At 36.1% G+C, this 23517-nt stretch overlaps 1 protein-coding gene across 4 annotated transcripts in view; it reads right to left on the reverse strand.

Moving 5' to 3' along the window:
* USP34 (ubiquitin specific peptidase 34) overlaps nt 1-23517 on the reverse strand; it is a 286775-nt gene that overhangs the window by 145955 nt on the left and 117303 nt on the right. For all 4 annotated transcript variants that reach the window (XM_017545012.2, XM_017545015.2, XM_017545014.2 and 1 more), the window contains exons 11-20: nt 21412-21537; nt 21096-21225; nt 20338-20373; nt 19853-19983; nt 18968-19584; nt 12220-12434; nt 7452-7567; nt 7237-7364; nt 4638-4727; nt 1934-2029 (exon numbers count right to left, since the gene is read on the reverse strand). In XM_017545012.2, the coding sequence (XP_017400501.1) occupies nt 1934-2029; nt 4638-4727; nt 7237-7364; nt 7452-7567; nt 12220-12434; nt 18968-19584; nt 19853-19983; nt 20338-20373; nt 21096-21225; nt 21412-21537 (1685 nt within the window). The remainder of the gene's footprint in view (nt 1-1933; nt 2030-4637; nt 4728-7236; nt 7365-7451; nt 7568-12219; nt 12435-18967; nt 19585-19852; nt 19984-20337; nt 20374-21095; nt 21226-21411; nt 21538-23517) is intronic.

The raw sequence follows: 23517 nt of genomic DNA on the forward strand, positions 1-23517 counted from the left end.
AAATACAAAAATTAGCTAGGCGTGGTGGTGCGCACCTGCAGTCCCACCTACTTGGGAGGCTGAGGCAAGAGGATTGCTTGAACCCGGGAGGCAGAGTGCAGTGAGCCAAGATCATGTCACTGCGCTCCAGCCTGGCAACAGGGCAAGACTCGGTCTCAAAAAAAAAAAAAAAAAATCCTATATAGAGGGAACTTTGTAAGCAAAGCTATGGAATACAGTAAATAGAAATACCTCAGAAATTATTTGATAAATTTGCAGAATAAGCTGCCTAAAAAAATTCAACAATAAAACTGGAAAGGTTAGTTGAATTTAGATCATAGCCCGCCCAGAATACTGAGCTGAAGAGACTGGTATTTTATTTTTTATGCCATGAAAAATCTCTGGATGGGGTAACTACAATTTATAACCTATCTGCCAGGTGCGATTCACTGTATCATTTCATTAAATTATTACAAACACTTATGAATAATTGGAATCAGAGGGGTAAATAATTGAAATAAGATTAAAATAATACATTAATCACCTAGAGCTAGGTCTGTATGATTCTCAAGCCCATGGACTTCCCACCAACACCATACTGCCTTCCTAATTTGACAGATATAAGGAATGAACCAGCATATGAGAACACTGAGACAAGGAGACAAACCCAGAGGTAGTTATAAAGACAGAAGTCATGTTCGTGGAATGTCAACTTGTGAAAAGACATGGGGTATGTTTTAATAAAAAGACATGTAGAAAATAATGGCAGTATAATGTAGCATTTATGAACATAAATTCCATAACAGAAACAGACTGTGTGAGTACAAAAGCTCGCTCTATTCTTTATGAGTGATGTTGGACAAGTTGCCATTTAATAGCTTCAGTATACTCATTTGTAAAGTAAGACTGTCTCAAGTGGGTTGTTGTATATCTTAAAGTAGTTGGTATCTGGCACATTGGTAAGTATCAATGAACACTGGCTCTCTTGTCATCATCACCATCATCATCATCATCATCATCATCATCATTCAAGTTTGGAAATAAGAGTACAAACAAGTCTCAAGTCTCAAGTTTTAGGCAAGAAGGAGGATAGCTGCACCCTAAAGGACACAGTAAAAATAAAATCTGGAGAAGTAACTGATTTGTGCAGGGAAATAAGTAAATTTATTTTTAGAAGGGAGTAAGTATGCTTTAAAGGTCTATGGCTTTTCTGAACACTTCTACAGTCTGCTCAGTTTCCACCTTTGTGGAGGTTTTCTATGTGATTTTCTTAATCACTCTGTGACTCCTTTTCTTCACTGATGTGCCAGTAGTGGCACTTAACTAGTTTCCTCAACATGGACATCAGTCCACAACAGTCGGCTCACCAGCAGAAATCTGAATTTCACATGCAACTCCTTATAAGAAGCTTCAAATACAGCTCTACCACCACCAGTCCATTTCTACCAATTCCTTTTCCCAAATCGCTTGAACATATCCAGAGAATATTTTGATATATGAGAAAACATTAATGATGTACCACCAGTTTTAAAACTTCCACACATCCTAAACTTTCTAATACTAGAATGCAATTATAAAAAAAGTTTTAAATTAGCTATATGTAAATATATTATTTTTGAAGTAAATATTTACAAATTTTAGAATCAATGTTCTAACGGCATTGATATCAATGGTTTCTGAAAAAACACTTTTATTTTTGACTCCTAAAAATGGCACCTTTGAACAAATCTCAATAGTGAAGGTTAACTAACCCCCAAAAGTGATTCAGCTATATTTACCTAAGAATTTAAGAGTAATCTCCTAAGTATCTTTCAGCTTAAAAAGTTCTAGCACACTTTTCATAATGTTATAGAAATAAAGTTTTCTATTACAATTATTTAAAATGCTGGAAATCTATCTTTCAAAGGAAAGACAAGCCACACAAACGTAATTAACCCAGTTGAGAGGAACTTACAGTGCATGTTTTTGCCTTCCTTCTCTCACAGTTTGAATGTAGTATACCAAGTTATCAAAGAAAAGCTTCATCATGTTCAGTTCTTTTTCTGCCCACCTGGCCCAGATAAAAGAAAAAATAATTTTAAAGTGGACAGGGTAAGAGAATACATCTATGCTGTGACAGTAAATATGCAAATCTAAAAAAGTCTTCAAATGTAAAATTTTAAAGTTACCAAAAAATATACAACTTTTATTTATATTTGAATGGTGAAAAGATATAAAGCAATGTTCATTTTTATGAATTTAAAGTACCTTTACAAGTTTTTAATCTCAAAATACTCAATGTCTGTGAAAATGCTATTATAAATGACTGATTTGAGTTAGTATTAAAAGTAGCATGATACCATTTCATATAAGGAAATACTATGTGCTTTGATCATTATTTAGCAGAATACTGGCATATAGAAGGTATACAATAAACTTACTGCATATATCTTTTGTCAATAATTTGCTTATTTTTAAACAATTTTTTTTTTAAAATCAAATACCCAGCACTGAGTTGTAAAATAACCTAGAAGTACTAAAATAAAAATTGTGGCATATACATTCAGAAATCCCAGGGTCCATAACTTTCCTTATTAACATAATGTATTTCATACAAAACCTATTAGCGATTTATCTGCTAAACTGTACAGATGTAGAAGTATTAAAACTCTAAAAGTTCAAATATAATTTATGTCATGTTTATGCTATAGTCATATTTTAAATATAAATAACTTTCACCTTGCTAATCACTAAATGAAGGTAAAGTGGTAGAAAGAAAACTTTGGGTTTGAAACTAGCTCCAATATACTTGCTATAACATGGCTTTAGGCAAGTAAACTGACTTCTGGATGTCTGAAGATTTACTAAGAGTCAAGGATAAAAGTTTCCAAATTTTAAACTATGGGCCATTAGAATGAGTTTATGAGATAATATGTACTAAATATTGAGTGCTGCTACACATACTAGATTCACAATAAATGATAGTTTTTGTTGTTACTGATGTCAAATAACCACAGAAGCTGAGTTCTTTCAAGTGATGTACTTTATGAGACTTAGGGTAACAATCTCTTGTGGTAATGGCAACCCTATGAATTTTCCTTAATTAAGCTTATTTACATTTAATTTAAGGAACACGCTAAAACGGTTTCCACTTAGTATTACTTAGATTCAGGTACTTCATAAGTAAATGAACATTCAGAGACTGCCCTTTCTATAGGAGAAAGTTACTCTTAATATGAACCACCTCCACTGACTATAATGACACTGACTCGCCCATGTTAGCACCAAATGAATGCCTTTACTCCATTAGAATTTTGAAATTCAGCCACTTAAAAATTATAGAAAGAGACAATGAAAAAGGACTCATACTATTCTTATTCTTCAGTGATATTAAATGCTTTCCCCTACCCCTCTCTTGGGAAGCTCAAAGACCTTTCCTTACATTAATAGAACTTTCACTGGATTCTTAATTGTAGTATTAATCAAAGAAACAGACTAAGATACTTAACAAAGGTTCAGATTAAACATATTCAGGTTCACATTAAACACATCCCCTTTAAAAGAACAAGCAGCAGCAAGGTATATGACTCAGAAGAACTAACTTCATCCAATCTGGAATTACAGTACAGCCTTCCAAGAACTGTAAAAGTGATACTCCATTGTGAAAGCAAACAAGTGTTCTTGCCACCTAAGTTCTTAGAATTAAGAACTTAACCTCACAAATCAATCCTTCAACAAGTCAAATTTTCCCTAAAATTCAACTGTCTCTGAAATCTCTCCAAAAGCTTATTTAGAATAAAGTATACAACACATTTTCTTTTTTTTCCCTCCTGCATACAGTTTTGCCTAATAAAGCAACAACACTTTTTTTTTTTTAAATTTATTTTACTTTTGGTGCATACTATATCTGGCATTCACATTTTCTTAATGTACTGTTTGTGGTACACAATTTTCTCTAGGCTTATTATCAAAATATGGGGTCGATGAGACATAAAAGTTTGAAAAAATTATTTTAACATTCATTAATCATAAGTTCTCCATAAATGTAAAGGAGTACGAGTTGAATATTCCTTATCCAAAATGCCAGGCACTAGAAGTGTTTCAGGTTTTTTCACATTCTGGAGTATTTCCAGGATGCATACCAGCTGAACATAGCTAATCCAAAAATCCAAACTCCAAATGCTCCAATGAACATTCCCTTTGGAGCATCATACTGCTGCTCTAAAACTGTTGGATTATGGAGCATTTCAGATTTTAGGTTTTTCAGATTAGGCATGCTCAACCTACAATAGGGTAGTAACAAGATTATCCCAAACATGACATTAGGTCTAAAGCCAATTCCTAGAAATGGAAAAAATTAAAGACACTCAAGAGTTTACTTTAGTGTGACTCTTCCTCAAAAGTACTTTGCCATAACTGCGTACACTAAAAATCTCCCAATTATATAGCATTAATTGATAAAGTGCTGTTCTTAAACTACAAAGAAAACAAACCCAGATTTTCCTACTGATCAGGATATAAACTCCACAGGGCTAAGTGGCAGAGAAATCTAAGAAAACAAACCACATGAAACTCAAATTTTCCTGGTACAGAGTAAAAGCTTGTAGATTAGTCAAAACCTTTACAAATAACTATAAATATTTGAAAAACATCTTTAATACGTTTCTTTATGTACTTACATTGTTATCCAGTGTGTATCATAACTGCTCCCAAACTGCTGAAAAGTACCAAATAGTTTTGGAAGAAGACGAAGTGAAATTACTACTGACCTGAAACAGCAAAAACATATATAGATAAAATAATTTTAACTACTATGAGTGATTCTTTTTAAAGAAATTCAGCTATTTAAAATCTTAAATGCTGAAAGATTTAATGAATTTTATATACAGATAATTTATTACACAAACATTACATGTTTTTTCTCAAAAGTATAAATTCATTTTATACTTTATATGTATTAGGCCAAGAACTCCAAGTTTAAAAATTCCAATCCAAGACTTTTAAGGCAGAACATGCTATGAGTATCTGGGTACAAAAGCAAGTGAAGAGCATTTAAAGATCTTTTTTAAATAAAACTATTTCTTCACAAGTCATTATGACCACTTTCTCCTAAATTTTCAATATGATTTGCATTCAAATTGAGAATCACAGCTTTATGAACCTCTGCCCCCCACCCCCGCTTTTTTTTTTTTGGAGACAGAGTCTCACTGTCGCCAGGCACCAGGCTGGAGTGCAGCGGCACAATCTCAGCTCACTGTAACCTCTGCCTCCTGGGTTCAAGCAGTTCTTCTGCCTCAGCCTCCCAAGTAGCTGGGACTACAGGCATGCGCCACAACACCCAGCTAACTTTTCTATTTTTAGTGGAGATTTGGTTTCACCATGTTGGCCAGGATGGTCCCAATCTCTTGACCTCATGATCCGCCCGCCTCAGCCTTCCAAAGTGCTGGGATTACAGGCGTAAGCCACCACGCCTGGCCAAACCATGTTACTAATGGAAGCAAGCCACATACCTCAAAAGCATGAAGAAGCAGAAAGGGGAAAGGAAATTACTTTAAAACTTCAAGTACATCTGAGTCTGCCTATCCTCTGAAAGGAACAGGTATAGGACAGATACGGACATAGAAATCCTGAAAGTAGGAAAGGAGGTTGGCTGCATGAGCCTTAAAAGAGGAGGAACAAATTCTAATGAGGAACTAGACTTAATCCCAGCACTTTGGGAAGCCGAGGCAGGAGGGTCACCTAAGGTCAGGAGTTCAAGATCAGCCTGGCCAACATGGTGAAACCCTGTCTCTACAAAAATACAAAAAATAGCCGAAATAATGGCACGTGCCTGTAATCCCAGCTACTTAGAAGGCTGAGGCAGGAGAATCTCTTGAATCCGGGGGGTGAAGGTTGCAGTGAGCTCAGATCATGCCATTGCGCTCCAGCCTGGGCGACCAAGAAAGACTCCATGTGTTAAAAAAACAAACAAACAAACAAAGAATGTATAGCAAAGAAGGCAACTGATCCTTTTACAGAATTCTGTTAGTGGTTTCTTATATGTGCATAAACAAGCAATTCTTCTACTTAACTGTTCAATGTATTATCCCTTAAAGAAGCAAAAATAGAAAACAAAGGCCGGGCGCAGTGGCTCACGCCTGTAATCCCAGCACTTTGGAAGGCCAAGGTGGGCAGATCATGAGGTCAAGAGATCAAGGCTATCCTGGCTAACATAGTGAAACCTGGCTCTACTAAAAATACAAAAAATTAGCTGGGCATGGTGATGCCCACCTGTAGTCCCACTACTTGGGTGGCTGAGGCAGGAGGATTGCTTGCACATGGAGGCAGAGGTTGCAGTGAGCTGTGATTGCACCAATGCACTGCTGCCTGGCGACAGAACAAGATTCCGTCTCAAAAAACAACAATAAAAACAACAGAAACAAAATAAAATATAGCATGTACTTTTAAATTTCAACTGGGGAAAAATATTTTCAAGCACTTACATATTCAATAAAATTACACAATCACAGCAGCCCTACACAGATGTGAGTGGAAGACAATATATTAATAACTGAAATGTCAACATATACACCAGAATCGTACTTTCACTACATTACAGAATGGAATACTATGAAAGCAGTATAGGTCAAGGGAAACATGAAACTGCATCAATGGAAGAATACTGAAAATCAAGAAATGTGTAATCAACTGAGTGCCAATGAGAAGTATACATAAATATGAGGCAGAATTCAAACTAGAGAAAAAACACTAACCTAATTTAAAACAGACAAAAAAATACCTTGGGGTATGACTGACAAAGGGCTGTACATATCTAATGTATACAACTTGATGAGTTATTAACCTAGTCTTTTCTGTACTATAAATGCTGAGACACAAAGGATACACCTAAACAGAAGAACAATGCTTTGTCAAAGTATATTTTAGCCGAAGTAAAATTTCACTTATTTAGCATCCTTTATGAGACAGTTCAAGAAAATTTAACTGCAATTTGAAAACAGGCGTGTTTCCAGAATCAAAAAGGTAGTATCACTATGTTTTTGTTTCTGTTGGATGGATCTAACCAAAAATGGTAAAAGGTGCTGAAAAGAGCAACACTGAGTGCTAAAATATGAACCTTGTGAAGAAGCCGCCTCTAAACTTAATATAAACACTACTAAATACAGATTAATACAGGTACATAAAACAATATAAAAACATCACACCTAGTCAACAAGACTGTCCCCCACGTCAAAAAAATACTTTGACTACTGCATCAAAAATTTTAAAATTCCTCTTTACCTGTTATTTCCCAAGTTTTCAAGGCACCCTTCAATGAATCTCATTCGAATCTGTCTATCTGTAAACCAACATACTAAGGAACAAAGAAGTTTCTCTGCTTCATTTATTAATCCTTCAGAAAGATTAACCTATATAAAAAAGTATATAAAGTTATTATTTATACTAATTGCATCTTGCTGAAATTTCTTAGTCTTCTGGCTCTTTTAAATACTTACTGCATCTTCATCTTGGACTATATCCCACAACAAAGTGTTTCCTTTCTTGCAAACATTATCCAAATTAATGTCTGTAATAGCGTTACTGTTGAATTGATGTTTATGAACTACAGGTCCTGAAGGGGGAAAAAATAGCACACTATAGAGAAATCAGCTGACTGAATTACAGCATTCACATGATTAACAAATCTGAAAAATAGTGTATTTTTCTCAGATCATAAAATAAAAACACACAATACTTTTTTTAAAAATAGAAACTGAATCTCGTTATGTTGGCCAGGCTGGTCTCGAACCTGTCGCCTCAAGTAATGTCCTTCCTCAGCCTCCCAAAGTGTTGGGATTAGAGGTGTAAGCCATTGCACCCAGCATGGTGCAATACTTATTTACAGAAAAGAATAGTGTTATTTAAATTTGATAAAACTAGAGGGAAATCATTTCCTTTCTATAGTCTGCTAAATTATAGTCAATATATTTAACATTTTTCATATCAAGCGAAGTGTGCATAAATACTTGAAACTAAGTGTGAATAAGACAACATATTTGAAATAACTATTTAACCGAGACACATTCCTCTAAATGACCTATATAGTCTTTTATAATCCCTATATTTAAAAAAAAAAAAACCACACTATTTTTATTGGAGATAATTTACCCAAAACATTCAATTAAATTAAAAGATTCTATTATAGAAATACTGTATTTTGTATAGACATTCAACAGGTACAGGACATTTGGATGGTTTCTAGTTTTAGGCTATTAACAAAACTACCATAAACATCTGTGGAACAAGTTTTGTGTCATTTCCTTTCCTTTCTTTCGGTAAATACTGAGGACTGACATCAATGAGTCATGAGGTATTGTATAGGTTTTTTTGTTTTTTCTCAGACGAAGTCTCACTCTGTCACCCAGGCTTGAGTATAGTGGCACTATCTCAGCTCACTGCAACTTCAGACTCCCTTCAAGCGATTCTCCTGCCTCAGCCTCCCAAGGAACTGGGATTACAAGCGCCCGCCACTATGCCCAGCTAATTTTTTTTTTTTTTTTTAAGTACAGACAGGGTTTCACCATGTTGGTCAGGATGGTCTCAATCTGATGAACTCGTGATGCCCGCCTCAGCCTCCCAAAGTACTGGGATTACAGAGGTAAGCCACCATGCCCAGTGGGTATTATGTATAACAAAAATCTTTTCAGCAGAAAAGATTTCCAAAGTGGTTGTGCTATTTTATTTTACATTCCTATCAGCAGTGTACAAGAGCATCAGTTAGTTCCTTTCTTCCACATCCACCCTAACACTGTAGTACAGTCACTCTTTTTAATTTCAGTCATTCTAACAGGTATATGGTAGAATCATAATTGTGGTTTTAAATTTCCATTTCCCTAATGACTAATGATGTTGAGAATCATTTTGTGTGCTTCTTAGCCATGTGTATACCTCTTTGGTAAATAATTTGCCTCTTTTTAATTGGGCTATCTTACTACTGAGTTATGAAATTATTTTATATTTCAAATACAATCCCTTTCTAATTTTCAAATATTTCTTCTAGTCTGTGGATTGTCTTTTTTGTGTGTGGATGGGTGAGGGATTATTTTGGTATTTAGCTTTTAAAATTTTATTAAAATACATATAACAAGATAGACAACATTTCTGTAATGTCAGAAAAATCCCTTGTGACCTTTTACAATCAATCCCCACCCTCGAGCCCTAGGCAATGATTGAGGAGCTTTCTATCCTTACAAATTACTTTTGACTGTTCTAGAACTGTACATAATACATATAGTGTGGACTTTCTTCTGTTTCTAGCTTCTTTTGCTAAGAATGTTTTTTCGATATTCATCCATGATGTTGGATGTGTCTGTAGTTCCTTCCTTTTTACTGATCAGCAAAATTCCATTATGTGAATATACTAGTTAATTCCAGTTGGAAGGCCTTCTGATTAAAGCAGCACACATGAATAAATTTTTTGGCAGACTTGTTTTCATTTTCATGGGTAAAAACCGAGGGTAAAAAAACTGCTGGGTCATATGGTAGGTATATATTTAACTTTCTGATAAAACAGTTTGATAGAATTTGAAAGTTTTGTCCTCTGTAAATTTCATGTTGAAATGTGACCTCCAATGCTGAGGTGAGCCTAATAGGAGGTGTTTGGGTCATGGGAACAGTTTCAATGCTGTCCTCATCATAGTGAGTGAGTTCTCACATTGAGTTCAGCTGAGATATGGTTGTTTAAAAGCGAGTGAGTGGCACCCCTACAACCCCATTTCCACTTTCGCCATGAAATCTGTTCCCCCTTCACCTTCTGCCATGATTGTAAGCTCCCTGTGGCCTTCACCAGAAGCAGATGCTGGCGCTATGCTTCCTGAACAACCTGCAGAACTGTAAGCCAAAATAAACCATTTTTCTTTATTAATTACCCAGGCTAAGGTATTTATTTATTTTTATTTTTTTAAATACAGTCTTGCTCTGTTGCCCAGGCTGAAGCACAATAGTGTGATATCGGCTCACCATAACCTCCACCTCCCGGGTTCAAGTGATTCTCCTGCCTAACCCTCCCAAGTAGCGGGGACTACAAGTGACCGCCACCACACCTGCCTAATTTTTCTATTTTTAGTAGCAATGGGGTTTCACCATGTTGGTCGGGCTAGTCTCGAGCTGCTGACCTCAGGTGATCCACCCACCTGGGCCTCCCAAAGTGCTGGGATTACAGGCATGAGCCACTGCAACTGGCCATTTATTTACAGCAACACAGTAATGGACTAATACACAGCTCTCCAAAGTGACTGTATTTTTTGTTCAACAGTTCGAGTTCTACATTCTAATGTGAGTCCTTGATAGTATCAGTCCTTAATTTTAACCATTTCAATAGGCATGTAGTAGTACCTCACTGTGGTTTTAACTTACATTTCCCAGATGACAAGAGACACTGAGAATGTACTTATTGGCCTTTTTCTTTTAAGATGTAGTCTCGCTCTGTCATCCAGGCTGGAGGGCAGTGGTGTGATCTTGGCTCGCTGCAACCTCTGCTGTCCAGGTTCAAGCAATCTTCTGCCTCAGCCTCCCAAGTAGCTGGGACTACAGACGAGTACCATCACACCCAGCTAATTTTTTTAGATTTTTAGTAGAGATGGGGTTAGGTAGGCTAGTCTTGAACTCCTGACCTCAAGGATCAGCTAGGCTAGTCTCTAAGTCCTGACCCCAAGTGATCTGCCCACCTCAGCCTCCCTAAGTGCTGGGATTATAGGTGTGAGCCACTGCACCCGGCCCTTATTGACCTTTCTACATATCTTTTATGCAGTATCTGTTCAACACTTTTACCCATTTTCAAACTGACTGTCTTACTATGTTGAAGGAGATCTTCTAGCATTAAAAACAGCCAGGAGCGGTGGCTCACACCTGTAATCCCAGCACCTTGGGAGGTAGAGCAGGCAGATAGCGGGGTCAGGAGATCAAGACCGTCTTGGCCAACATGGTGAAACCCCGCCACCTCTACTAAATATACAAAAAATAGCTGGGTCTAATGGTACACACCTGTATTACCAGCTACTCGGAAGGCTGAGGCAGGAGAATCACCTGAACCCAGGAGGCAGAGGTTGCAGTGAGCCAAGATCGTGCCACTGCATTCCAGCCTGGTGACAGAGGGAGACTCTGTCTCCAAAAAAAAAAAAATACAAGGTGGATTTAGAAAGCATTAACATATACAATCATTTTACCCTGTCTACAATGAGTGGTGAAAAGAAAACAACCATTTAGTTCAATTTCTAACCCCATGCAGTAAAAAATACGTAAAATATTGATTAAAGGAATATTTGAGAAAAGAAATGGTAACAACTTACACATAGGCATCAAATTCAGTCTGATGACCTCAATCTTAACCTAGTTCTTTCTCAACAACCACAATAACACAACAATAAAAAAAGTCAAAGTAACTTAACCTAGACAGATCATGTACATAAAACATGTAAAAAACACAAAAAAACAAGTAAATTGTTGCCAAGATACACACGTTGTGTTTTCAAGTCTGTTCATAGCCTCTTAGCATAAACCTAATCTATCAGGTTTACTTATAATGTACTGGCATCCCAAAACTCATTTACTAGGCTAGCAAATGATGATACCAACCAAACAAGAGGTTAAAGGCCTTTAAACTGCCAATTCTATACCTGTTTTTCACTTGACTTTTTTTCTCCCTTTATTCATTAATTCCTTACCACTCTTTACATTCCTCTAGCCTTCATTCTTTCAAGTCTGGTCATGTCCTATTACTTTAAGATTGATTTAGGCTTGAATTAATCACTTCACTTCTCAAACTCACCCCTCCTCATTCCCTCCGACCCTTCCCTAACCCCAAGTAACCACTAACCTTCCTTTCGTGTCTATAGGTTTGCCTATTCTAGACATACCATATAAATAGAATCATATGATTTCATCTTTTGTGATTTCCTATTACTTTTAGGTCCTAGTATTTCTGAATATAAATTCTAATACAACAATGTATTTCCTAAAATACAAAGCTTTAATTCTTACATATTACTGCTATGTATTTTCTTTCCAAGTGGAACATCTCAATAGAACTGCAGGCCTCATTTATATTCATGATGAAGTATTTATAATAATTTCCTTGGGGAAAAAACTACCATATGGAAGTATTTTGACAAAAACATTTACTTATCATAACCTTAACTACTGATTCACTGATTCCTTTCAACAATTTAAGATAAATTATTCCCGTTGTCAAGAAGGTAGTGTATTTTACTTACTGTAGAGCCTTACCTTGACTAAGATGTTCATGGTAAATGGAAGCTAGATTGGGAAGATGTTGTTGAAGATGAGATGTTAGTTCTGCATGTGAATTAATCTGAACTAGCTCCTCTTCACATCCAGATTCTTCACCATCAAAATCAGCCATATTTTTTTCTGATTTTGCACTGACCTGGGAGCTACTGCAACTGACATCATCTGCACTTAGCATATCATCAACCATATGCCTACAAAACAGAAAAGAACAAAGTTTATAATTACAAATATAAACCTAATTTGTGAACCACAAAAAATACCTCTCTTAAACTTACGAATACACTCAGGAACAAAGCTATATCTGCTTATTAACAACATGGAATGTTGAGAGCTTTATGAAAGCTGAAAACTTTACACTGTCAGACTATTTGATAATTTTATAATATATATTCATATTACCAGGCCTATTTACACATCTCACTAGAACAAATTCAAAGAACAATTTTAGGCAAGATCACTAATACTCACTATTTACATACTATTTTATAGACTCAAAGTCACAATGTGAAACCATAAAACGTGGTTTTATACAATTGTAGAATCAAAGCAGAAAAATATTTCAATTAAAGGCAGTAATCTTGGTGGAGTTAATATTTATTGGGGAACTTCTAACCCAACAAACCCAAATTAAGTATTCATTTCTAAAACACACTGTTACAGGGCATAAAGACAAAATGATTTTTAAAAAATCAAAAAAACATGAAGTTCAGGGTTGATTTAGAGACTCACAAGTAGTACCATTAATACACAGAATATGAAATAAACTAAAATGAAAAGCTAAATCATTAGGTCTTGTGAGGTATGGAGTGGGTATAGGCGTCAAAACTAAGATTTGCAGTGTACCGAACTGAATATATTGTACCTCACTTTTGTAATAAACTAATTGCTTTGTCTTCATCATGAGCTGTGCTGGGGACAACTGTGAATGACTGTATCTATAATGTCAGGCAGTACGGCAGTGGTTCTCAATCAGGGGTGAATTTAAGTCCCTAGGAGAAATCTGGAAATATCTAGAGATATTTTTGATTGTCAAAACTGAGGAGATGGCTAGTGGAATATAGAGATAAGGCTCAGTATACTGGCAAACATTCTGCAATGCACAGTACACCATTAACACTGTTATAAATTCAAACCAAAAAAATGTTCTCGCCCAAAGCTGGGCACATTGGCTCATGCCTATAATCCCAACACTTTGGGAGGCCAAGGCAGGTGGATCATTTGAGGTAAGCAGCTTGAGAACAGCCTGGCCAACATGGTGAAACCCTATCTCTACTAAAAATACAAAAATCAGCTGACATGGTGGCACATTCCTATAATCCCAGCTACTCGGGAGGCTGAGGCAGAAGAATCACTTGAACCCAGAAGGTGGAGGTTGCAGTGAGCCGAAATTGTGCCACTGTACTCCAGCCAGAACAAGGGAGTGTGACTCTCAAAAAAAAAATTTTAATTATATGGCTCCAAATGCAAATGATGCCAATCTTGAAAAACACTTCAACTCAGATGCATCAGTAATAAGAATCAAAAAGTGAAGGAAATAAACAAGTAATATGTATAGATACGTAGTTCACCCAAACAACTTAACTGAATTAGCGAAGATCTGACAAATTGTCGAGTATAGTAAAACTTAATCTGATAAAGTGCATATTCATGATTCACCATGAACTCACATACTATCACTTGTCATGACAATAATAAATATGCAGCTAACACTTACTGAGCACTTATTGTGTACCAATCACATTAGCCCAAGAAATCTTCACAATGAACCCATGAGATACATACTATTGTACCCATTTTATTTTTACAGACAGAGTCTCATTCTACTGCCCAGGCTGGAGTGTAGTGGTGCGATTATAGCTCCTGCAGTCTTGATCTCCTGGGCTCAAGAGATCCTCCTACCTCAGCCTCCCAATTAGCTAGAACTACAGGTGCACATTACTATGCCTGGCTAGCACTTTTAATTTTTTTGTAGAGACAGGGCCTCACTATGTTGTCCAGGCTGATCTCAAACACCTGGCCTCAAATGATTCTCCTGCCTTAGCCTCCAAAGCACTGGGATTACTGTTCCCAATTTATAGATGGAAAAAAATGAAGAAAAATTAAGTATTTTGCCTATCACAATACCACAAGTAAATGACAGAATCACATATTTGGTGTTATTTCACAGATAACCGAAAGTTTTATGCTGGAGCTTATCCTTTTAAATTAGGAGATGTGTAAAATTCCATAAGCATTCATATCTTTTTTAGGCATTTATTAAAAGACGTTGAAGATCTATCTAATCCTGTGCTACCCAATATAATACCGACTAGCCATATGTGGCCATTACACACGTAAAACATGGCTGCTCTAGGCTGGGTATAAGCAGCTCACACCTGTAATACCAGAGATTTGGGAGGCTGAGGCCAGAGGACTGTTTGAGGTCTGGGGTTCAAGAACAGCCTGGGCAACACAGCTATACCCTGTCTCTATAAAAATTGTAAGAATTAGCTAGGTGTGACAGCACATACCTTAAGTCTCAAGTACTCAGGAAGCTGAGACAGGAAGATTGCTTGAGCCCAAGAGTTTGGGGCTATGGTGAGCTACAATCACATCACTGCACTCCACCTGAGGTGACAGAGGGATACCCTATCTCTTTAAAAAATAAATAAAAAAAAATAAACTCAGCACTTTGGGAGGCCGAGGTGGGCAGATCACCTGAGGTTCAGAGTTTGAGGCCAGGCTGACCTAAAAATAGAAAAATTAGTCGGGCGTGGTGGCATATGCCTGTAATCCCAGCTACTTGGGAGGCTGACGGAGGAGAATCGCTTGAATCCAGGAGGTGGAGGTTGAGGTTAGCCAAGATCGTGCCACTGCACTCCAGCCTGGGCAACAAGAGTGAAACTCCATCTCAAAAAAAAAAAATAAAAAATATAAACAAACTAATAAATCATTAGAACACTACTGAAAAACACAAAAGTAAACAACTCAGAAAGACATATATGCCTTTGGGCAGAAAAGTTCAACATCAAAAAGATTCTCTTAAAATGAGAATTCACCAGAAACACCAGATATTAAAACTTAAAAAGCCTCAATAATTAAAACAGTATGATGCTGGTGCATAAAGATACAAAAGACAAAGACCTGAATTTAAACTCCAGAAACACAGCCAATACATATGAGAATTTGATAAAAGTGGCATCTCTAGTGAGGAAAAAAGATGGCTATTAAAAAAAATGGGCCAGGCATGATGGTTCATGCCTGTAATCCCAGTATTATGGGAGGCTGAGGCATGTGGATCACTTGAGCTCAGTACTTTGACACCAGCCTGGCCAACATGGTGAAACCCTATCTCTGCTAAAAAATACAAAATTTAGCCGGGTGTGGTGGCGTGTGCCTGTAATCTCAGCTACTCGGGAAGCTGAGGCATGAGAATCATTTGAACCTGGAAGGCAGAGGTTGCAGTGACCGAAGATCATGCCACTGCACTGCAGCTTGGGTGACCAAGCAAGACTGTCACACACAAAAAAAAATGGTGTTGGGACAACTAGGTATCCATCTAGAAAAACAAAACCAAAGCTGGATTCATATTGCATATCATTTATCTAGATAAGCTCCAACTATGTTAAAGATTTAAACATAGTCCTGTGTCTCCTCCCCACCAACCTGAACCTCATCTGGTCTCTTGATCCAACTACCAATTTCAGAGGAACAACTCCTCCTCTGCAATCAGCAAAACCCAGACTGTGGACAAATTCAGGACAAACTCAACCTAGTTTCTTCAGTAAATAATTTTAAAAGGGTGGGCCGGGAGGAGGAAGCAAGATGAGGAAAGAACCTATAACCTAAAAATTAAAAGAAATATAAAAACTATCAAATAACTGCAAATTAGGAAATTTATATGGATCTTGAGTCAAACAAATACATGGTTAAAAAAATAAAGACATTTAGAAAGAGACAATCAGAGACTTGTACATAGACTAATGAAAATAATGACTTATTCTCAATTGTTTGATAAGTATAACATGGCAATGAGGCTAGGTTAAAAATAAAAGAATCCTTTTAGAGATAAAACTAAAATATTTACAGATGAGATATCATGGAAAAAATATAGGAAGTGTGGAAGTAGGACATGGGTGGAGAAGAATTAGCCATGGATTTATAGTGATTCAAGGAAGGAGGGAAATCATACAAATACAAGTATTTTGATAAAAGTAGCATCTCTACTAAGGCCTATTCACTATCAGAATCTATTTGATTCATTAGCTTATACAGTGAGTTCTAACAGTGATTTACATATCAAGTTTGGGATAAAGAAGAATACCATGTTATTCAATTATATGTAGTTATTGAGTTTTGGGAAAATAGGTAGCAAGAGCTTAGAAAGTGTGGAAAATTCTTTTATAAACTTAAGAGTGGGAAAGGCCTTTAAATTTATATTCAAAATCCAAAAGCCATAAAGGGGGTGAAGAAAACCCCAATAAAATAAAAAAACTATATTCTCCAATCATACCAAGGGTAAATCTCCATAACACACAAGAATTCCTACAGATTTATTATAAAAAGGAGTACTACAATAGGAAAATGGACAATATATATGAATACACAGTTCACAGAAAAAAAATTCTAATGGTTCTTAAACATACAATATTCATTGCAAATTAAAGAATGCAAATTAAAACTTTAATGAGAGAACCATTTTTGTTCAGGTGCAGTGCCTCATGTGTGTAATTCCAGCCTTGGGAGGCCAAGGCAGGATGATTGCTTGAGTCCAGGATTCAACACTAGCCTGGGCAACCCAGTAAGATCCCATGAAAAATGAATGAATGAATGAGCCAGGCTTGGTGGTACATTCCTAGTCCTAGCTACTTGGGAGGGTGAGGCAGGAGGTTTCCTTGGGCCTAGGAGTTTGAGGCTGCAGTGAGCACTGATCACACCACTGCACTCTAGGCTAGGCAACAGAGAGAGATGCCATCTCCAAAAAACAAACAAACAAACAAACAAAAAAAACAACAACAAAGAGATAACCATTTTCTACCTATCATGTTGGCATGAAGTTCCATAACATTCTGTTGGCAAGACTATAGGAAAAGAGGCACTCTTTATTACAGGAATATAAGTAAACCAGTTGGCAATAGCTACCAAAATTATAAACACTCTAATCTTTGATCTAGCAATTCCAATCCTGGATAATTCACTCTACTAATATCCCTGCACACGTATGAAATAACATACACACAAGGTTATTAAATACAGCATTTTTGTAACAGTGAAAGACCAGAATCAATCCAAATGTCCTTCAATGTGGCATTGATTAACTAAATTACACAATGTCCATGCAATGGAATCCTATGGTAGTGCAAAAACAGAGACAATAGAATAAGGAAACTAGATGCTAATATGGAAAGAGCTCATAGACAAGTAAAAAAAAGCAATGCATAGAACAGTGTGCATGTTTTATTAATATTTTATGTAAAAAATAAATAAAAGAAAAGAGAAATCACATATGAGGCCAGGAGACTGAGACCAGCCTGGCCAAAATGGTGAAACCCCATTTCTACTAAAAATACAAAAATTAGCTGGGTGTGGTAACACATGCCTATAGTCCCGGCTACTTTAGAGGCTGAGGCACGAATATCACTTGAACCTGGAGGCAGAGGTTGCAGTGAGCCAAGATTACGCCACTGCAATCCAGCCTGGGCTACAGAGTAAGACCTGCTTCAAAAAAAAAAAAAAAAAAAAAAAAAAAAAAAGGGCCGGACATAGTGGCTCCCACCTGTGATCCCAGCACTGTGGGAGGCCAAGGCAGGCGGATTACCTGAGGTCAGAAGTTCGAGATCAGCCTGGTCAACATGGTGAAACTGCATTTCTACTAAAAATACAAAAAAATTAGCAAGGCATGGTGGTGGGCACCTGTAATCCAAGCTACTGAGGAGGCTGAGGCACCAGAAATGCTTGAACCTGGCAAGTAGAAGCTGCAGTGAGCCTAGATCATGCCTCTGCCCTCCAGCCTGAGCAACAGAGCAAGACTCTGTCTCAAAGGGAGGAAAAAAAAAGAAAATAAATATTTTAAAGAATTAAAAGGTGGCTGGTCTAAATTGAGAAGTTCCATAAGCATAAAATACACACTAAAAATTGAAGACTTAGTAAGAGAAAAAAGAAGAAAAATACCTAACTTTTTTACTTATTACATGTAGAAATAGTATTATGGATACTATTGGTTTAACATGATTAAAATTAACAACCTGGTTTTTTTGTTGTTGTTGTTTTTGAGAGAGAGTCTCACTCTGTCTCCCAGGCTAGAGTGCAGTAGTGTGATCTTGGCTCACTGCAACCTCCACTCCCAAGTGATTCTCCTGCCTCAACATCCCAAGTAGCTGGGATTATAGGTGTGAGCCACAATACCCAGTTAATTTTTGTATTTTCAGTAGAGACAGAGTTCCGCCATGTTGCTCAGGCTTGCCTCGAACTCCTGACCTCAATTGATCTGCTTGCCTCGGCCTCCCAAAGTGCTGGGATTACAGGCATGAGCAACCGCGCCTGGCCAACAACCTGCTTCATTTGGTGTTTTTAAATGTGCGCAATAGAAAACCTAAAATTATCTATTTGTAGCTTGTATTTGTAGTTTGCACTATACTACTAATGAATAGCACTAATACAAAATGAATTGCAACTGAATAAATATATGATATATTACTTCCCTAAAGGAAACATACACTGAATATTTATTTTGAAGTAGGCTTACCCATCATGGTGGTGGTGATGATGGTGGTGGTGGTGGTGGTGGTGATGCTGAGGACCAATAAATTGTCGACAATTAAATAATTCATTCCCAATAGTCTCCCCAAGGAAGTCCCCAGTTCGAGTGATACAAGACTCCTGAGACCCTTGTGCTATATGAGTAGTGTTCATTTCCCCTGAAATATCATGTTCTTGGTCTTCAGAGTGTGAACAAGCATCCAGCATTCGTATTCGATTATCTACTGATGGCAAAGATTCAGTATTAAAAACCAGGTCCTTTCCTGTTCCGCTGCTTGTCCCATTTCTTTCTGACGAGCCTTGGGAATCACCCAAGCAAATGCCAGCTTGGCTTTCTAACTTTCTATTCCGGAGATCTGCACCACAACTGCTTTTGGGAGGATTATGACCATGATGGTCATCTTCATCTTCTTCTTTGAGCGCTTCAATATCTGCAATGTCTTCTGACTGTACCTCACTGCCAGGGCTCCCAGCTGACTGGCTTGCATGGCTAGAATTGACCTCATTGCTAGATCCATCACTATGCCCACTACTGCTACCAGGACCACTGCTTCCATCTTCACCACTGTTGGCAGTTTCATCAGAACTTCCCTGCATAGATTCCTGTATTTTAAAACAAACAGATTTAAATACATATTTAAACCAGTAAGAAAAAGGTAACAAACATTAATAAACTGTACTTTTTAAAAAGGCTGCTAGTCTTGTTATCCGCCTTTGAATACAAAATGGAATTAAAAACTCAAAGGACATCAAAAATACTACACAAAGGAGAGAACAAGCCCAAACATGAATTATGTATATATACCCAATTCAAATGTTCATGCCAGAAAGTCAAAAATGCCTTTAAAAGAAGGAAAACCTATTTTCATACCTCTGTGTCTGAAAGTCGTTGTTGCACATGTTTGGTTCTATTAATAAGTTGCTCATCCATTTCAATGTCACTGCCTCCACTTTGATGTGTGTCACTATTATCACTGCTTTGAGGACTGGCTGCAGGTGACCCTATATAAAATATATTTTTACTTCTAATTTATATTAACATGGACTTAACAGAATAACATTATCCTCTGATTCCTTGACCTATTCACCAAAGCTTTATGCTAAGTAGCCAAAAATAAAATATCAAAATATGTTAACATTTGGTCATGATTTCTAAAGAAGATGTAACAGATTTCAATTAAAAGTCAAAATATTTATGGTTTTAAGAAAAATGGGAAACATATGTTAAAGGCTTACATTTCCTTCTCAAAATGAACTTTATGACTGATACAAATATTATATAAAATCAATGAACTCTAGAACATCACTAAAACAAAACCAAGTCATGTTGCCATGAATTTATAAGGCTCAACTTACAAGGTGAGGGAGCTGTTCTTCTGAGCTCTTCCTCCTCTGAAGGAAAAAACAGAAGAAAAACATTCTAAGTGACTGAACTTCTTTGGGACAGCATTAACAGGTGTTCATATTACATAATCAACAAGTTACAGGCAGGAAAACCTGCAATAAGGTTAAGTCCCCACCACCTGCAGTAGTTGTTGGGGGTGCCTGCACAGAAAAGCCTGAGAGGGGTAGTATATGTTGTCAGGAGTTCAACATATACTACTGAGTTCAAGGGCTTTGAACTTCAACATATACTAAGTTTAAGGGCTTTCTAAAACTTGATTCGAACACTGAGTTTGAATCAAGTTTTAGAAAGCCCTTGAAAGCTGTGTATGTAAAAAGTACCCACAAAGCATCTAAAATGGTAGAAAACCTTGAAGCAGAAAACACAAAAAAAGAAATGAATCATTATGTTCTACTCTTAAAATTATTTCTAAAACAAAGCTCGTTTGTTTATAAAATGAAATCTCCAAAGCTTTTATGAAATAAAAGCTTATTTAAAAAGGAAAGATAACTAAAGCTGAGAAAATCCAGTAACAACAAAGACTTTACTATCCCTCACTTAGAAGGTAAACCAAAACATGAATTAATCACAGTATTAATCCCCTTATATGTTCTCTTCCTTCCGCCCCACACTTATTTTAACATAAAGATTAAGCTGAACGTATTAGCAGCAAATACTTCATATTTGAGAAACTTTGGACAATTTACTTGAAAATACGTGAACTACTAACCTTTCTTATTTCCAATGGGAATATTAGTATTTAATAAAGATGCAAAAGAACTCTGTTTAGATAACTGAGCCTTAGCTGCTAGTGCATTATTCCACAGTGCTTTAATTAACATGGATGCCAAGTACAATGTCTACAAAAAGAGAGGGAGAGATTAAAGTTGGAAATTTCAGACAACACTGTAGCAAATTTAATATCCATTTTGTCAAGCTGAAATGCCAAGACAATAAAATGAAAGTTAAATTATCTGAATCACAAAGAAATTTTCACTTTACGGGGCTGGGGGGGGACAACTATTATCCTGTTTTGAATGTATTACCTGTTCAGTATGAACACTTGGCTCAAGAGCTGAGACCAGATTAAGTAGATGTCTAAGTGGTGCGGGATCCAAGTTCTTGATGAGTGAAGGAAATAAGTCATGTATATACCGACTACAATGTTTCAACTAGAAAATAAAGTTAGAGAGAATGGTCAAAAATAATTGCCCAACACATGTAGATATCTGATATAAAAACAGTTTGAAAGTAAAAAAGTTGGCCAGTACTCTAATATTTTTTAATATGATGGTAAAATGCTCATTATCAAACATGATAAATGGCAGTGTATAACATAGTAAAAATACATTCACGTAAACAGAAATTAAACCAAACAAATGGCACACTGAATTTCCTAATTACAAGAGGGAAGGCTAGGCATGACAGCTGATGCCATTAACTCCAATACTCTGGGAGGCTGAGTTGGGAGGACAGCTTGAGCTCAGGAGTCTAAGATTAGCCTGGGCAACACAGCAAGACCTCACCTTTATAAAAAATATGTTTTAAAATTAGCTGGGTGCCAAGATGCACACCTGTGCTCTCAGCTACACAGGTGGTTGTGGTGGGAAGATCTCTTGATTCCAATGGAATTAATTTACATGTCATAATACAAAAATTAAATAGTAAATTAAAATACAAATAAAACAACATATTACACTTAGGAGAAAAAAGTAAATTATCACAGATGTGCTAGATTTCTCTTATTAAATCTTTATAAAGTATTTATAAAATAATTTTATTTTACTAGAGTACAAAACAGAAACTCTTATAAAGATCTATAAAATAAACCATGAGATACAAAGACTCCTGTTGTAATAAACACAAATATGTAAATTCATGAGGGAATACATAATATTTATGAAAATACAAACACTAAATATTACATCATGTAAAATGAAGCATTTTACAGCCATCAAGCTGCTAACTACTAAATCAAGATAAGGTAACAAACATGATTAGACAAGTAATTCCCAATTTGAGGGCTGTCAAAGGTAATGCTTCCTATTTTTAATACATAAAAAGTTATTAAAACATAGAGTTTACTCTAAAACACTGATTTTTATATTTTGTAGGCATATACATATGAATTCTCTTCTGCTGCTTCTCTTTCAGGGTAAATATGCACAACCTAATATTGAAATATAAGGTGAAATACATGTAAGAAAATATAATACTGGAGGAATTCTTCTACGTTGCTGAGACTTCTTATAAATTACACTGTGTGCTTCTACCATTTGCTTTAACAGCACTAAGTATCCATTTAAAAACCAATGGCAGTACTTCAAAAGTACAACAAGCATTTGATTTTTAAAAAAGTGAATACTCAGTAAGTTTATCACTTTTCTAGGTCTCAGCTAAGAATGTTAATTTAAACACAGTATTAAATAACATTACAGATTAAAATATACAAGTTATGTCCTAACTGAAATGCTTGGAAGGAGAAGTGTTTCAGATTTTGGATTTTTCCACATTTTGGAACATCTGCATTATATACCTACCAGGGGAAGATCTCTAACTGATCTAAAAGATCTAAAAATCCAAACTCTGAAAGGTTCCAATGAGTACTTCCTTTGAACACCATGTTGGCACTCAGAAAATTTCAAACTTTATAGCATTTCAAATTTTAGAGTTTTGGATTAGGAATACTCGACCTGTACTAACAGTTTTCTCTACTTTTTGCCAACAAGTAACTATTATTTTTTTTTCTACTTAAAATATGATAAAAACACATATATACATGTTTATATATACATATATAGTATATAATAGTTTATTATATAGCATAAACTATATTATATAATATAGCATATAATAAATTATATTATATACACTATATAATAAACTATAATATAAAATAGGATATCTACTATGTCATATAATAAACTTCTGATTTTCTGCCAATTTAATCATTAATATAATGAAATTTCCATAATATACTTAATTTTGATAATCAAGTATCTGTTGGGGTTTTAAGGGTATTAATGTGCCATTTACTTTTGTTTTGTTTTGTTTTGTTTTATATAGAGAGATGAACTCTCACTATGTTGCCCAGGCTAATTTTAAAACTCCTGAGCTTAAGTGATCCTCTTGCCTCAGCCTCCCAAAGTGCT

Source organism: Cebus imitator, unplaced genomic scaffold (genome assembly GCF_001604975.1).
Source record: "Cebus imitator isolate Cc_AM_T3 unplaced genomic scaffold, Cebus_imitator-1.0 Scaffold175, whole genome shotgun sequence".
Taxonomy (NCBI): Eukaryota; Metazoa; Chordata; class Mammalia; order Primates; family Cebidae; genus Cebus; species Cebus imitator.